Genomic DNA, 19,515 nt, shown 5'->3' on the forward strand with positions numbered 1-19,515 from the left:
TCGATAATTCCATTACGGTATAGAATATCGAAAAAAGTTATTTAGAAAAAATGTAGGCAATGATATTCTCCACGCTTGGAAAATATGTCCATTTCTACAGGGTGATCAATAACAGCGTGGTATATCAAACATATAATTTTTTAAATGGGACACCCTATATATTTTTTCATATTTATATTCCCCTTATAATTCTTGTTCATATAATATAGGGTTTTGCATTACTATACAGAGTATTTAACAAGATATGACCATTTTTATTTCGAAATCTCTATGAGATTAACCCCCTTATATAAAGAAGTAATTCATAGACAATAATTTGTTTTATGTAGTAAGATAAACAATAAACTGTAGTTTTTAAATTAAGTCCAATTGGAATCATTGACGAATGTTTGTATACAGGGTGAACTACAGAACCAAATTACGATTTTCTCTATTTTTTTAAATGGATCACCCTATATTTTATTTTTCAAAAATATTGTATTTATTATACTCTTTCATATTTATATAGCATTCCCTATATCTAAACTTATTACTTTCGGAGATATTTTTAGTTTTCTTCAACTTTCGGGAATACATTCAATTTTTCTAGTAGAAATAAGTTGGTATTGAATGATAATTAAACAAAATTATTTTTATTTAATAAATAACTAACACAAAATATAACCATAGCAATACGCAATGAATGTATCAATAAATGTGATATTAAGGAATTATCATATTTCCCTAATATACAAGAATCATACAATTCCTATAAAAAAAATATAGTTATCTTGTGTATAATAAAATTACAAGATTATTTTTATTTAATAAACAACTCACACAAAACATAAATCAAAACAATATACAACTAATTTAATAGTTTTTAGATTATTATATCAACAGCATTCTAAGCCAAGAAGTTTTAGTAACACATTCCTAATTGCAGATTGTGACCCGCAGTTATTAATAATATAATTTTCATATTAAATTTCATTAATATGCATCAAGAAATCTCTACTTTGTTAACACTCAAACTAGGTGATCTATAAATGTTTAACGTGATATTGTTAGAGATTATGTGATTGGTCCACATTTTTTGACGGTTGAGGTTTTTATACGACGGTGCTCCAGTTCTTCCAAAATTGATTTTTTTCAAGTGGGGCTATATAAAAAACCTTGTATACCAGAAGCATCCAACAACGCTTGATGATATGAAAAATATAATAAAAGAAGCTTTTAATAATATTGACTTACAAAAATGTTAGAAATGTGGCTCGGTCATTTGAATATCGGTTACAAAATGGTATAGACGTTGAAAGTGGTCATTTTCAACATTTACTTTAGACTTAAATCCTTAACATCACATTAATTGGTACATTCATTAAATTTTGTTATGGTTTATTATTTTTTTGTTAGTTATTTATTGAATGAAAATATTTGTTATATTATTACATAATACTTATTTGTTAAGTTATTTATATTTATAAGAATCGGATGTATTCCCGGCAAATGAAGAAAACTAAAAATATCTCAGAAACTAATAAGTTTAGGTATAGGAGATGCTATATAAAAATGAAAGAGTATCATAAATACAATATTAAAAAAAGAATAAAATACAGGGTGATCTATTAAAAAAATTGAGAAAATCCTAATTTTGTTTTGTAGTTTAAAAGTGCTTATAAAAATGAATGTTCTACTAAAAAATTATTGGCTTAGAATGCTGTTGATATACCAATCTAAAAACTGTTACATCAGTTGTATATTGTTTTGATTTATGTTTCATGTAAGTTATTTATTGAATAAAAATAATCTTGTTATATTATTATATACAATACAAAGTTTTTTTTGTAGGAATTTTACGATTCTTGTATATTAGGGAAATATGATAATTTCTTAATATCACATTTTTGGTATATTCACTGCACATTGCTATGGTTTATATTTTGTGTTAGTTATTTATCTAATAAAAATAATTTTGTTTAATTATCACTCAATACTAACTTATTTCTACTAGAAAAATTGAATGTATTCCCGAAATTTGAAGAAAACTAGGAATATCTCGGAAAGTAATCAGTTTAGATATAGGGAATGCTATATAAAAATGAAAGAGTATATTAAATACAATAATGTTGAAACATAAAATATAGGGTGATCCATTTTAAAAAATAGAGAAAATCGTAATTTGGTTTTGTAGGTCACCCTGTATACAAATATTCTTCAATGATGTGAATTGGACTTAATTTAAAAACTACAGTATATTGCTTATCTTATTACATAAAACAAATTATTGTCTACGAATTACTTCTTTATATACAGGGTATTAATCTCATAGTGATTTCGAAATAAAAATGGTCATAACTTGTTAAATACTCTGTATAGTAATGCAAAACCATATATTATATGAACAAGAATTATGAGGGGAATATAAATATAAAAAATATATAGGGTGTCCCATTTAAAAAATTATATGTTTGATATACCACGCAGTTACTGATCACCCTGTAGAAATGGACATATTTTCCAAGCGTGGAGAATATCATTGTCTACATTTTTTTAAATAACTTTTCTCGATATTTTATACCATAATGTATCATACTGAAGTTCATTATGATAAAGGTAGTGAAATCATAATTGTTATATTATAGTATGAGAATAGAAAATTAGTATATTATGCAACGAGCATTTAATTATGGTCATTATGAAGGGAGTATAAGGGATACGAAACGAGCCGCCTAGCGGCGAGTTTCGTATATAGTACGAGCTTCATAATGATAATTAAATGCAACGACGTCCGATTTGGACGTCGAAACATTAATAAAATTCAGATAGCGCCATAAACACATGGTGTTTATGGCGCTCTCTGGACAAACCGAAATATAAGATGTTTTCTAGTTACACTCGAAGTAACTTTTTCACCCTTCAGATAATTTTACATCTACTATAATTGCCTTTTTGACCCCGATGATTTCTTTTTTAAGTGTTTTAACCCCTAGCGTTTTTAACTCTTTCTTGTTTAGATATTCTGTATGATATTCGTCATACGCTCAAACATTACTTAATCTGCTTACTGTTTTCCTCCCTAGTAATATGCTCCCCTTGATGTCTCTTCCCAATGGTTCTTTCGTATTAATTATATTACTGATCACTCACATATCTTATTTTAACTTACATAGCATAATATTAAGATGATTCAAACGTTTTTGCAAATTTGACTTTTACCTGAATGCCGGATCTGTACTTCCCCTAACGGCATAACACGAATTTAGTCTTCAAATATTAATACATCGTTTTATTAATTATTTGCTTTTGGATTAAATTGTTGAATTTTTAAATAGGTAAGGGATAATTTCAAATTAAGGATTTCACTGGGGAGAGGTAATGTTAAGCTAACTTTTTTCCAAGAAGGCCCTTGTATTCTGGTTCAAAGCGGAGATTTTCTCCACCAATGTAATTGGCACGACTTAATGTTTTCTAAAATACAGCTACTAATTGGTTTAGTTCTAGCAGATTAATAAAAGCAAATAATAATCAATTACTTAATGAAAGAACATAATTTTAAAAAAGTCCTAGTTCTAGTCCTAGAGATGTTTCAAAACTTCATGAGCCTTGAAAAAAACTTCATGAGCCATTGGAAATACGCATGCCCGAAAAAAATAAATCCTAAAAACATTAACTATTGAATTCAATATAAACTATTAAAACCGATTGTGAGAGTAAAAACAATACATAGGTACTCCAACTATTTAGCCCGATCAAAGAACAATCTGACCCAAAAAAAAAATAAAGGCTGGTTGAAAATTTGGGAATAGGTAGTTGAAACTGTCCATTATTATATAAGAAAAAGTTTACAATTCTACATCCCCTCCATTTTACACAAAATGGGAAATACCCCCTACTCGGGGGGTGAAAACATATATATTCAAAATAAGTCCGGAATTGGATAAAATTGCTAATTCTAAGCAACTTTTGTTTTATAGAGTTTTCACCAAGTCAATACTTTTAACAAAAAACGTGTTTTTAGACCAATTTTCGACTCAAAAAGTGAGAATTTTATCGAAAAAATATTTTTAGCAAAAATATGGCTTATAAAAAAGTGAAAAAAAAAATGGTTTATATATGAAGTCTCTAGACCCAGTTAAAGCACAGTTGTAGCTAATGAAAATAGGTTTTTATTCGTCAATATCCAAAATCGAATATTTCAACGTAAAATAATTAAAACACGGATACCTTTTCGGGGAGAACTCATTGTAACTTTTTTAAAGTGTTAAAAAAATTTTTTATTTTTGTTTAAAAAAAACTTTTAACATTAAAAGTTAGTGAGTTACGCTAAAAATGTTGCTGGTACTTTATATTTTTTTGGTAAAAAGCGAAAATCACCTGCGAAATACTTTGGTATTCAATTATAGATAATTTATCAATTTGATACCAAAAAATTGATAAATTATGTATAATCGAATACCAGTATTCTCTGAATTATATGCAAATTTAATGTTCCAAGAAAAAATTTATTGCTCTTTTTTTTAAGTTATCGCATGTTCCGCCAACTTGATGTCAAGCTAGCAGTAGTTCAACTTTAACATTGAACAGTAGTTCAATAATTATTGATAAAATATTAAATAATTGAATACCACAGTATTCTCTGAATTAAATGCAAATGAAATGTTCCAACAATAAATTTAATTAAGAAATTAATAAACCGTAGGAATTTTACCAATAATTACTACCAAAAGCAGATGCGATTAGAAACTCTAGAGCCATCCTCCTTCACTGCAATAGAAGTTTTTGTACCATATTCAGGGTTGCCAATTTAGTAGATTTTCTACTATATGTAGTAGAATTTCTTGTGATTTAGTGGGAAAATTTTAAATCTAGTAGATTTTAGAATCTGGTAGAAAATATAGTAGATTTTAGTAGTAGAACATGCGATAACTTTAAAGAAAAAAGAGCAATAAATTTTTTCTTGGAACATTAAATTTGCATTTAATTCAGAGAATACTTTGGCATTCAATTATAGATGATTTTTGAACTACTGTTCTGCTAGCTTGATTATCAAGTTAGCAGAACATGAGATAACTTTTTAAAAAAGAGAGCAATAAATTTTTCCTTGGAACATTAAATATGCATTTAATTCAGAGAATACTTTGGCATTCAATTATAGATGATTTATCAAATTTTTAAACTACTGTTCTGCTAGCTTGATTATCAAGTTAGCAGAACATGCGATAACTTAAAAAAAAGAGCAATAATTTTTTTTTGGTACATTAAATTTGCATTTAATTCAGAGAATACTTTGGCATTCAATTATACAGTGCGTCCATAAAGTAACGCATAAATTCGTTATTTCGTAAACCGGCGACTTTAAGAAAAAATTCCGAAACAGGACGATTTTTATTTTTAAATTCCGATTTTTTGGCATATACAGGGTGTTTCATTAATAATTGTCCATATAGTAACTGGAGAAACCTTAGTACAAAATACGAAGATTTAACCTAATACACTTAAATAAAATGTGGTTCCTTACTGAGTTACAGGTTGTTTTATCTAAAAATTTAAAAATTATTTTTGCTCAGCATTTTAAAACTATTCGACGTATCCTTTTCATACTTAGCAGAAAGTGCGACTACTATACACCCTACTAAATTATGATAAACAAACGTTTCCAGCTACTACCAGAGACGTACGACAGGGGATAGTGAATGGTTGACCCTTCTCAAATTCTACGCCACTGGAGGAATTACTATTTTAGTGCCATTTTTAGATTCTCCAATACTTTCTACGTAAATAATATGCTCCTCATTGGTAACGATAAAGTCATTAGTTTTCGAGATATTTGAAGTTAAATATGAAACGGCACAGTTATTTTGATTAATTTATGGTATGATTCATATGATTAAAATTTAAAAATAATTTGTACCCAGTTACTTTAAAACTATTTGGCGTATCCTTATCATACTTGGCAGAAAGTGTAGGTACTGTACACCCTACTAAATTAAGATAAATAAACGTTTCTAGCTACTACCAGAGGCGTACGATAGGGGATAGTGGCAGGTTGACCCTTCCCAAATTCTACGCCACTGACGAAATTGCTATTTTAGTGTAATTTTTTGATTTTTCAATACTTTCTATGTAAATAATATGCTCTTCATTCTTAACGATAAAATGATTAGTTTTCGAGATATTTGAAACTAAAAATGAAGCGACACAATACATTAATCAAAATAACCGTGTCGTTTCATTTTTAACTTCAAAGATCTCGAAAACTAATGACTTTATCGTTACGAATGAAGAGTATATTATTTTCATAGAAAGTATTGGAGAATCCAAAAATTGAGCTAAAATAGACATTCCGCCAGTGGCGTAGAATTTGAAAAGAGTCAACCATTCACTTTCCCTCGTCGTACGTCTCTGGTAATCGACAGAAACGTTTGTTTAACATAATTTAGTAGTTTGTACAGTGCCTATATTTCCTACCAAGTATAAAAAGGATACATCGAATAGTTTTAAAATGCTGAGCAAAAATAATTTTTATATTTTTAGATAAAACACCCTGTAACTCAGTAAGGAACCACATTCTATTTAAGTGTTTTAGGTTAAATCTTCGTATTTTGTGCTAAGGTTTCTCCAGTTACCATATGGACAATTATTAATGAAACACCCTGTATATCATACTGGTGCCGTCATCCATCTGGACGTGATGACGTAATCGATGATTTTTTTTTAAATGGGAATAGGGGTCATGTGATAGCTCATTTGAAAGGGTATTCAATTCTCTATCCAATAATATAAACAATAACATAATTATTTATACAGGGTGTTTAAAAAACATTTTTTTAATTAAAATAAGTGAAACAAAAAGAAGAATATATGTAATTTATTTAATTCAAAATACATTTTACTACTGTCAGTAAACAGAAAAAAAATTATTTGACAAATAAACATTGATTTTCGCTTAAACGAAATGTTCAAACTGCCAAGAGACAGGTGGGTGGCAGCTTTAACATTGAGTTTAAGCGAAAAACAATATTTATTTGTCAAATAAACATTTTTTTCCTGTTTTATGACAACAGTAAGACGTATTTTGAATTAAATAAATTACATACATTCTTCTTTTTGTCTCAATTATATTAATTAGAAAAATGTTTTTTTGAACACCTTGTATAAATAAATATGTTAATGTTTATATTAGTGAATAAAGAATTGAATACCCTTTCAAATGAGCTATCACATGACCCCTATTCTCTCTAAAAAAATCATCGATTACGTCATCACGCCCAGACGGATGACGTCAGTAGTAAGATATATATGCCAAAAAATCGGAATTTAAAAATAAAAATCGACCTGTTTTGGGATTTTTCCTTAGCACCGCCCGTTTACGAAATAATGAATTTATGCGTTACTTTATGGACGCTCTGTAGATGATTTATCAAATTTTTGAACTACTGTTCTTCTAGCTTGATTATCAAGTTAGCAGAACATGTGATAACGTTTTAAAAAAGAGAGCAATAAATTTTTTCTTGGAACATTAAATTTGCATTTTATTTACACTTAATTATGGTTTAAGAATAACTGTGTTATGATGACTTTGTTCTGCTAACTTGATGGACGTCAGCTCCGTATGTCAAGACTGGGAGGATGCACTGATCAAATATTTTTCTCTTTAGGTATGTGGGCAGCTCACTTTCAGTATTTAGACAAGTTTTCCATTATTTTCACAATATCATTTCCTATTGATTACAAACGTTATAAAAGCAAAAATCCGAACATATTACGAGTATATGTGTATTTAGTTGGTTTGATATTTTTGGTTTAAAAAAATAACACAAAATAAATCGTTGCACTGTATGTTTTGTGTAGTTGATTTATAAAATGTCAAAGCAATTTAAATGTATAGAACTTTAAACAAATATTTTACTTTTATCGGAATGAATTTTTACGATTTATTGATATAATTGCAAATGGCAATATTGAAATGAAAATCTCATGACAAAGCTCTTTTTTTGTTTTAGCAGTAATAAATTATTTATTAATGGTTATTTATTAATGGTATAATGCAATATTGCGAAAAGTTTTAATGCTGCATTTTTATTACAAGTTCATAAATCAAAGAATTTGTTAATGAAAAATTGAAACGTGTGTCGTTGAATTCTGGTTGTCTTCTTCATTCTAGAGTTTAGGCAATTTCTTCTTCCAATCTTCAAGATTTGGTACTTAAATGTATAAATTATGTGAAAAATTCTTTAAACTTACCTCAAACGCTAAAGTCAATGCAGCTTTTTCTTGTCGAAGTTGTTCAGCATGTTTTTTGTAAGCGAGCATTGCACGAACAGTTTCTTCCATTCTGAAACAAACATACATTTAGTAAAAAAAAGGTCTATAAAATATGCAATGAAACATTACTGTATATAATAATATGTTTTATTTATTATAAATTATCAAGATATAAATAATTACAAGACTATTATTACTTATATGTATTTTGCGTTTTTTTATTAATACCCACGCATTCACCATACTGTTTAGTATCGGCAGTATAATACAATATATTAATACCAACGCATCCACCATATTGTTTAGTATCGGCAGTAAAATACAAAACTAGGATGTATAAAATTTCCTATATATTTATACGGTATCCTCCAAAATAAACAGTACCGAAATTAAGAGGTCTGCGAAATTGCGCGCCCAAGTTGCATTTATCATATTTGGTATACTTGTCACTAGTTGTCAACTTGACATTACGTTAGGTACGGTTAAAATCTTTGTCATTATGGTTATTTCCACCGAAGAAGAAGATTTTTTAGTAGAACATTATTTCCGCTCATACGGAGTTGGACGGAATAATGGCCCATGTTTAAAACAAGTGTCAAAGATATCAACAACATTTTAACAAAGCGTCCCCTAGTAAAGCTGTAATGCTAGCGGTTGATGAGAAATTTCGTCGCACTGGTAGTCAACATTAGGCTCTTCATGTCCTCGAAGAAGAGTTTGTACCAATGCTAATCATAGAAAAAAGTATTGTGTGATTGGGTAGAACGCGATCTTACTCTTCAAAAAATATGTCACGTATTTCAGCGCCATTTCAGCACCTGGTTAATTGAAAGGATACTACAATCTGGCCTCCACATAAGTGGTCTATAGCTTCGACATGATAGGTGTAAAATTTTAAACGTTCTTGTTGTTGATTGGATAGGAAGGGTAGCGTAATCTAGCCTCCATGCTAGGTACATCATAGCCTCCATACGGTACTTCCAATATTTAATATTTTATTCAAGTGGACAATAAAGGTAAAAAACAAACAACTTTTGTTTCTCAATTATTTATTTAAACAGTAATGTGACATTTTACGTAGAAATATGAGTATTTAATTTGGATTAAATATATGTTTACTTGTTGAATTTTTCCACCGTCGTCGGCACACAACAGCTGATCGGAGCCATTAGTCCTAACAACAAAACGCGAAATAAAATGAATTTTTAAAACTGTTGGATAAACAGTAGGTACCTACAATCAGAAAAACTTACCTTTAAAAAGGTTCTCGATTACAAAATAACAAAAATATCAAAAAACACGACTGAATAACTTTTTATGGTGACACAAACAAACTACAAACACAAAATAAAATAACCGACCATAATGACTGAACACAGACAGCGCAGGATCTCTGGCGGCACGCGTCTTCTCGAAAATCCAGTACAAAATCCAGTCAGTGCAAGATTTGTCAAAAGTCATGTTCCACCAATCACGATGCCGGCATCAGCGCCTCTTTAAAATTGGAAGGAAACTAAATATGATTACATTTTTTTTACTAGAGTGCGCGGGGCATGATGCTAATGAAGGGTGCGTGTTTAAGCAAATCATGCACTCTCCGCAAAGAAATATTGTACGAACAGCACGTAAACTAAATATAAGTGAAACGTCTATACGTCGAAAGTCCATATCTACTGGCAGCTTTCCATACGGAATTCAAATGACTAAATGTTGCGAATAAACGTGAAAGAGAAATTTACTGTGGAAGCGTGCTGGCTTAGTGTATGAAGATCCCCATTTTTTAAGAAACGTATGGTTTTCTGACGAAAGTCACATTCACCTAAACGGTTGCATCAACATAAATCGAATCCTTGGGTTAGAATGTCCTGATACCATTGCAGTGTTTGGTCATGGGATAATTGGTCCTTATTTGTTGAAGACGAGAATGAGCAGCCAGTTACTGTCAATCAAGAGCGGTACATACATGATATTGTGACTCCTTTTGTCAGAGATTTAAAGACTTTTTGTCGTGTAAGCAACGGTTTCAACAGGAGGGCGCAAGAAGCCACCTTGTTGCTCCGAAGATGCTCCGAAGATGCCAAAGACTCCATAAATGTGCTCCGTGAAAATTGTGGTAACAGAATTATTTCTCGTCGCACAGATTTCGAGTATCCACCTCATTCATCGGATTTAACACCATCTGATGCCTACATTTCGGGTCTAATGAAGAATTCCATATTTCGCTCCGAGAATCCGTCAGAAACTGTTGGAGAATTACGGCAAAGAATAATAACTTATTTTCAACATTTGTAACAACCACTTTTCTTAAATAGGTATATTTAATGGTCTTCAGACACGTTATGAAGCTTGTTTGCAGCGTCATGATGATGCACATTTTGCACGTATGTAGCTATTACAAAAATCAATTCATAAATACTTTATTATTTTATATTCGGTATTGTTTATTTTGGCGGATACTGTACTATTAGTCAAAAAATTATTGGAGCCCAATAAATTGTTTATGCTGTTAAGTATGTTAAATTAGAAACGATTACTATATAGCAAAACGAAGAAGAGTTGTGGAACTAAGCGAATTTTAAATACCGTTATGCTCTGTATTTTCTGTCTGCTATGAGATTGATCAGTATCTTAATAATTCAATTAATTCATTAATTAATTATTTTAATTGCTACTCATGGAAACAAAACCAAAATTAAATAAACTTTCCAATAAAAAATATTCTCAGGACTAATTGATTTTAATGTATTACCTTTAGTTTGTGGCTTCTAGTATTTCTCGTTGATTACTTTATCCAGGACAAAACAGTTAAAATAAATATACTCAATATCATATAAATTTTATAAATATTATTTATTTATATACTATACCATAAATATAAGATTCAAAATGTATGCTAAAACTTTATTCTGTTGTCAAAATTTCTTATCTAATTAAAATAATCTTTAATTCTACTCTCTCCTTTTTCTTTTAACAAATTTTCATTTAAATGATTCGGTAGACTGTTCGAATTATTATATAAAAAAAGAATGTGTGTGTACTTTGTACGCACGTAAGAAGTTATACTTCTATTATATGATTATATGATTATAAACGAAATTAATATACTTTTTATTTATATTTTATTTAAATATTAAATTAATTTATACTTACTACTTCTCAAACATTTTTATTAAAACAGTGCCAAAAAACACATTAAAAATGCCACAAATGATTTCTGATCATTAATTGTCGGAAAAATTTTTAACTAAATACGTATTTTCTGAAAATAAAATTATATAATAAATATACTTACAATCATGCGGTATTTGCGTTGTATTGGGATTCACCCGCATTAAAACTTCGCCACAGAGACAGCTTGTCATTATGTGCGAAGATCGTCTAACTAAACAGATTAACCTTTTGACATTTTTAACTTATGTAAATCAAATTATTTTGATTTTGAATTGAAATGATTTAGAATTGAAAAAATACAACAAAACATAGAGTAAGAAGACAATATATTAGGTGAAATTATGTAAATAAAAGTATTACATACTACTTATGTATTTTGGTAGGTCCAAGGTAGGTATCGGAGCCCGTATAACGACTAATAAATTTCGCAATCACTTGCGTCGTGCAAAGTGGCTATGTTCAAATATCATAACAAAATTTGATCAACTATTTATAAAACACTTACCAGTGAAAGATTCTTTAGCTTTGAATAAGCGAGATCTGCGGCACTCATACTAGGCACAGTTTGATGAGCTTTCACATTGGCATGCAACAATCATCTCTTCTATGTAAATAAGTCCAAAAATATAATATGAAAACTATTTAAAAAGGCAGTATAACCATTAACTAACTTTTTGTTTGTTGTTTCTCTTCCTACAAATTTTAAAACGCAACAAGCATACATTATAACCAAACCATGCACAGTCCCACAGCTGTGCCACAGCTGCCATATTGGATAATTTTTGTCATGTCATTTGAACATCCAATCAGAACAAAGTTATAATGCGCATGCGCCCGGTCGCTAGGCTTTCCCATATAAAATTTCACCGTCATTACGCCCGTAAAGAAGTATAACTTCAAAAACAATATTTAATTTACCTCTTAAATAGATTATTTATCTCTTCTATGAATTTATGAATGAATAAATTATGCTGTAAAACTGTTAAATTGACAAAAAACAAATATGGTATGTAATATATAACAACTCTCTCCTTTTCACAAATAATTTGACTAACGTTTTTTTTATCTTCTTTACTTCTTCTCATGAATTGTGTTGTCCTCGGTTCTCCCACACGTGCTCCTCGGATGCTGCTACGGTCTTTCTCTTCCAAACTGTTTCACCAACAAAAAACAGCACTCGCTCGAACTCTCTCCTCTATTTAGTCTCCGACTTGATACAAACAATATCAATCTTTATAATTCCAAGATTTTTTCTCTCAGCTTGATATCTTGTGCAAAACTGATACAAACCAACTACTCGTTCCAGACAGAAACTGGAATCTATTCGGACACGAGGAGATTGTACTTCTCGACTCGATCATGATTTCCTCTCAACAGGAATCTGCTTACACGGCCACCAAATTCACCACTTTACACAAAATTACTATTTTTCAAACTGGACTGCTCCCTTCCGATCTTAATTACACAGTAAAACTTTTTAAACATGAATAACCATTTTCAATTAGTCTTAAAACTTTTTTCTTCATCAATCTGAGACTCAACCACTCTGTTCTCCCTCCAACAATCTCTTCGCCAATCATAAGCATTCTCTCTACACATTACATCCCTACTTTCATTTCTTAGGAACAAATAGTGTTGTATACAAATTTTCTGTCATGTCAAATTCCCAGGAGATATTAAAATTAATTTCTTTCTTACATCCTAGAAAAACCCTATATTCTAAAACTAAACAAAATTGTTTACAGTCGTTTCTTTCGAGGAAACCATTTAGAAATATTCTATTGTCTACTCCGACCGCCAGTTCATTCACTTTCTAATCCGACCGTATTTTAGTTCATTGTTTAATTTGTATAAGTCCGTTCGTAGAATCTTTACCACTAAACATTTCCTCTTTCCACAAAACACTGCTTACGGCTAAATCATATTATTTACAAATTTTGGCTATATACAGGGCGATGAAAATGAAAATTTACGATCTCGTGGTCTTTGACATAAAATTAATTCTCTAAATTTTCCCCATAAAATTATTTAACAATACATATTTCTAATTTAAGTTAATTTCTACAATATACTGTTTTAATAATTTGCAAAACATTTAAGTAGTTTAACACGTTTATCCCGGTATACATTACCTTCTCACGGTTTTTGTATTCCTTCGTTCTACATAAGGAGCAATCCAAGTCCGACTCATCTAAAACTTGAAAAGATATATATCTTACGTCAAACAATCCCCGTATAATCAATCAAGGACGGGCTCATACACAAAAAACTATAATCCCACAATCTTGATCAATTTCCTTCGAGAGGATCAGCTTTGTTGAGCTTAAAGCTACTGTTTACTGACTGACGACGCATCTCGTTACGTCATTTGCCGCCGGTGTTCCCTTGGCTTTTCATAAATTACCTGTCGAATCCTGAAACCTGAACAATTATTTCTGTCTTCCTTTTCCTTTGCGATATTCTGATGCCTTCGAATCGTCAAATAGATCATGTTAACAGACAATGTGTCACGTCACGCCGTGTCAGCCGTTTGCAAAATCTCGAAATGGCGTACGCTTGGCAGAGAATTATTCAATGTATTAATATTTTTGTACATTTATTTATTGAGAATACAATATAGAGATGTGCATGAATATATTAGTAGAATTAGCTAGATAATATATCTGAAACAATAGTGGTTTGCAGAGTGTTAATAATAGTCCAAGTAATGAAGCTTAAAATAGGACAAAACCTCGCAATTTTTACAGAATGGATCGATTTGCTTGAAAATTTGAGAATAAGTAGTGGATAGTCCAAGGATCAAAATATATATGGTGTCGAAAGGCGTTTTTACCATGGGGGTGGTTGCCACCCCATCTCGGGAAAGAAATTTATTATTATATTTTGACCGCAAAAGTTGGTAAAAACATTCATTCTAAGTAAAAAACGTTACATTTTTTTGATAAAATTAATAGTTTTCGATTTATTCGCTATCGAAAGTGTTAGTTTTATATAGAAAAAATCAATGTTTTTAATAAGTTTTCTGCTAATAACTCCAAAAGTTCGTTTTATCAAGACAACTTTACTTAACAAAAATGTACCTTTTAAAGAAATAAACAAAACCGTTTTTTTTTAATTTTCCTTAGGACCAATAGTAATCGAGCTATACTTTAGCTCTTTAGCTCTTCTTCGTCAAATGCTAAATATTGTAGTTTCAAAGTCAAAAGACGGGAAAACTATGCATTTTTTGAGGATAACTTGTTTAAACTAATTTAAAGTATTTAAAAATATCTATCTCCAGAAATAAAAAAGTCTCGGGCTCAAAAATTAAGTGACTTATAATGAAAAGAATGTCAGTCCCTATTTTTTTCAGAGAAAAAGTGATCGGAAGCAATCTCCTAATCACCACCCTAATTCAAAGTAGTCATTGACTGTATTTGGTCTTCTTTATTATTCTGACCGGTTTAGAATGATTAGTCTTAAAAAAAGTGGAGTTAAAAGCGAATAACGAATTTTGTAGTTTGGAAAAAATGGCCTTTTCTTCAGAATAGAAAGATTATCATCAGAGATACGAAAAAATGTTTAAATATGAAATTGTACCTTATTTAATTCCCAAGAACCTGGTTTGCAAAAAATTTTTCTACGGAAAAAATTGAGTGATCTATGGTCAATTAAAACTTGTAATAACATGCAAAAACCATATTTACCAACCCTTTCAAAGTCACCTCTTTTTGCGACTGAGGATTTTAAAAATATTTAATATTAATAGGCTTATAAATTTTATAAAACCTACAAAATTCTTTTTTAACAAACTTTCTAAGATAAAAAATAAAAAAGTTACGGTTAAAAAATAAATATATTTTTTTGAAAAAAAAAAAAGGAGAAATCCAATTGGAAGCATAATAATGTAAGTTAGCGGTGTTTTTAGTCATTGGCCTTATTCATTCTTCTTTATTTATGTATTATTAAAAGACTCTGGAAGTTTGACCGGCTCAGAATGATTAGTTTAAAAAAAAAACTGGAGTTAAAAGCGAATAACGAATTTTTGTAGTTAGGTAAAAAAATGCCATTTTGTTCAGAAAAGAAAGATTAGCATCAGAGATACGAAAAAAATGTTTAAATATGAAATTGTAGGTTATTTAATTCCCAAGAACTTGGTTTGAAAAAATTGTTTCTATGGCAAAAATTGAGTGAATCGTAAAATGAGCATTATCGAAAAACATTGATTTTTTCGATATAAAACTAACACTTTCGATAGCGAATAAATCGAAAACTATTAATTTTATCAAAAAAATGTACAGAACATTTTTACCTTAGAATGAAGGTTTTTATCAACTTTTGTGGTCAAAATATAATAAAAAATTTGGGCCCCCCCAAAAAACCCCCGTGGGGGGTCATGTTTGGTATCATTCGATAGATTTTTGAAAAATATTGAAAACGTATTTTTTAGTTTTTCGATCTAACGTTCATTTCGCGAATTATTCGCTATTATTTTGTGAAACTTTTTAACTCGCCCATTTTCTTACGCCCCGCTCAAATCGTCAGATTTTTGAAATACATATACACTGTTTTGCATGTCCTTAACTTACCTTATCTTAATCTGACAATTTCGAGTATTTTTAAGGATAGATTTATTTTTCCGGCCCCCCTTAACGAACTCCCCTGTGTTAAGAGCCAATATATGGTAGAGGTACATCTGCAGGGCACCAGGTTTCTCCCATATGATAATCTGACGCGCTCGAGTAACTGCAAAAATCCCCGCTTGGGCTCCCCTACCAGTTGTAATTGGTTGTAAAAAAGTTCACAGTTTGAGTTTTCATAGAACTATACACCGATATAAAATACATGCGTTTTGGATGTGGTATTAGTTTTAGGTACACTATAGAAATTGTCAACTTTTTTTCGTCTCATCAATTTAATTTGATGTGAATTCTTAGAAGAATAACGTATTCAAAATTTCAAAATAGAGTTTTACCAAAACGTTGAAAATTCGGATGGCCCGGAAGTTTTGTCCGGGACGCCGGGACACGACTTCGTAATTCGGGCCATATCCCGGATTTTTCGGCCTATGTATACCAAGTACTAGTGACATACCTATCTACTTGGTAGTAATATGCAAAATATGTGATATGAATGACTATACTAATGCAAATCATGCCGTGTGTTTTATCCTAAGGAAAATAAAACTTCAAAAACAATCCACAAACAATTTTGACGCAATATTAGTTCAGGTAAATATTTCACTTATTTTAAACCGTGTGTCACCATCGCAGCCACCGAATTCTGTTAAAACGAATCCTGCAAACAATGGAACGGATCTCTGCTCCGCCGTAGTAATATATTGAGGTTGAAAACAAGCTGCACAAAGCAAGCGGGTTTTGTGCAAGAACAGCATCATTATATTTCCACCTTATTGAACCCATATAGTGGGAAAATGGTCGTGAAGCATTGTCGTAGAGACAAATATTGGAGATTCAATTTTTGGGGGAGAATCTACTTACTGCTGTAGTGACGAGGAAAATGTTCATAAGATTTAATTGATTTGCGTGTAAAGAGATGAATAACAAACATATCTAAACAAGAAACATTTTAAAAATATAAGATAAATACAGGATAACTTTTAATCCACTGGCAAAACTTACTAAATATCTACTGAGTGAAACCAAGAGCAGTGTTGTGACAGAAGCAAATATTTCTGAGAGTTTTAGCACCAAAAGATCCATTGTCTACTATACTTTTTAGTTTAATTCTAAAATAATTTTTTAAGACAGACTAAGATTCTAACTAAAGGCTCAATGTGTTACCACATACATCAATGATGTATATACAGACGATCTCGACTTTATGACAAGACACCTGCTGAATTAAGGCAAGCTCTTAATAGACTGGAGCGGAAGGATGTGAAGTATACATTTTACATTGGGAATACACAAGCAGTTAAAGCAAGTACGAGTATACGGAAATGAGAAATTTACTTACTAGCTTGACTTTCACCAGGGCGATGTTGTTAAAGGAATCAACTTGTAAGTATAGAAATACAAGGACAGTAAAAACACTGTAGCTTTAAGGCTATCTATATTGCTTTTTGCGCTACATTTCCGAAAACTGCTTAACGGTGCAGCAGAAAAGAGAGATGAATGATAGCAGAATGAAACTAAGTTCTAATATCACTAGAGACGCTTACAAGAACATGTTTACGGGAACTTTTTGCTTATTGTAAAAACCTATAAGTTAGGTTTCAACAGTGATTATTATGTACTACATAGAAAGGTGGCATTTTATCAACAATTGCTAAGATTATTTAAGGAGGAACTGGAAAGAACCAATCAGGTCAAATATCTAGAGGTAACCCTATATCAAAACTCAATTGGAGCACTTATATTAACAATATAACCAACAGGACAAAGCGACTCTTCTGGAACTGCAGACGAGTTGTATGTAAAACCTGGGGGTTGAAACGAAATGTAATTTGTTGTTTATACACATCAGTGATACGACCGACATAGTTACTTATGATTCAGTACTTTGGTGAAAAAAGACTTCGAAATTTTGTGCGATCTCTTTACCACTCTACAAAGACAAGCGCTTATAAATATAACAGGAGCCTTGAGTACAGGAACAGCTTCGTTAGAAGCTATCACAGGTCTCCCTCCGCTGGATTATATGTTTCAGCGGTAGCCTTTATGACCATTCTGAGACTGAAGTAAACAATACTTAGAGATTACTGGGACTATACTTGAGAAATCCATTTTTATGATGAACTCAGATATGATGACACCAGAACTAATCTTCACTGAGAAGCGATTCTAAGCGCACTTGCAAGTGATTCTACATAACAGGAGCCTTGAATAGTACAAGAATGGCTTCATTAGAGGCTATCACAGGTCTCCCTCCGCTGGATTATATATTTCGGCGGTATATGACCATTCTGAGACTCAACGTAAACAATACTTGGAGGCCGAATTATGTATTTAATAGCCACAGAAACATTACTGGGACTATACAATATGCATACTTGAAGAATCCATCTTAGAGATTAACACAATTATACCATCTATAGTCTATAGAACAAAAAGTCCCAAATATTAATGGAGACTTAATATGGTTTACTGACGGATCTAAAACTGCCCATGGTACTAGATCTTTGGGTGTTTGGGCAAAAATATAATTGAAGTTTTTGTTTTGGTGGCCTGCATTGATGAACTCATAGATGGAGAACCTAAAGCTAAGAGAATCAACATTTACACAGATAGCCAAGTGGCTATTCTGACAGTAAAGAACCCTCTCACCAAATCCAAACTATTGAGGAACTGCAAAGATATCCTCAACAACCTGGTAAAAGACAAGTGACTTTAATTTGGGTGCCGGGTCATGAAGGAGTGTATGGAAATGAACGACCAGATCTGTTGGCAAAACAAGGCTTGAGAGAAACCTTTGTAGGTCCAAAACCTTTCTGGGGCATCACTAAAGATGGTACGAAAAACGAGGTTCAGAAATGACTGATAAGGTATCATCAAAAGAAATGGAGAGCCCCTCAAGGACAAATCCAGACTAAAAAAATAATAATATTGATACAAAACTATCAAACATTAATGAAATTCAATAAACGAGAAATCAAAACGGTCACTGAAATGGTAACTGAACAATGCCGTTTAAAATACATTAACCACCACATTAAATTTTTTTGTTTTTGCCTTCAGGCTCTACGTTCAGAATCTCAATGTTGATGTGAATTATATTTAACTCACAGAACGCCTGGTCCAAACAGAGTGTGAGTTAAATACAACTCACGTGGCGTTTAGTGCGTTAAGAAACCACCTATACCAACAACGTAAGGTGAATGAATCATGGTGCAGAAAGTGCGAAATGAATGAAGAGATTGCTATCCTATGCTATTGCAATGTGCTTAGTGATGTGAGGCAAGAGTTCACTTGTACAGTAAGGGGAAAAACCCTTACTGTATAATATAATATGTATGCAAAATATGTATATAATTTAAGCATAATTGGGTCGATATAGAAAATGTTGTTTTTATAATCACAAACAAAGCGAAGGTTGATTGATGGAGTTTGTTTAGGTAACCTGGCTAGTAACTAACGATACTCACGTACCCTTTAC

The 19,515-nt window shown here is 31.1% G+C and overlaps 1 protein-coding gene across 6 annotated transcripts in view; it reads right to left on the reverse strand.

Moving 5' to 3' along the window:
- The window catches only part of LOC126880604 (uncharacterized), a 605,043-nt gene that overhangs the window by 147,883 nt on the left and 437,645 nt on the right, over window positions 1–19,515 (reverse strand). For all 6 annotated transcript variants that reach the window (XM_050644584.1, XM_050644586.1, XM_050644585.1 and 3 more), the window contains one exon: window positions 8,227–8,317. In XM_050644584.1, coding sequence (XP_050500541.1) covers window positions 8,227–8,317 — 91 coding nt within the window. The remainder of the gene's footprint in view (window positions 1–8,226; window positions 8,318–19,515) is intronic.

Source organism: Diabrotica virgifera, chromosome 2 (assembly GCF_917563875.1).
Source record: "Diabrotica virgifera virgifera chromosome 2, PGI_DIABVI_V3a".
Taxonomy (NCBI): Eukaryota; Metazoa; Arthropoda; class Insecta; order Coleoptera; family Chrysomelidae; genus Diabrotica; species Diabrotica virgifera.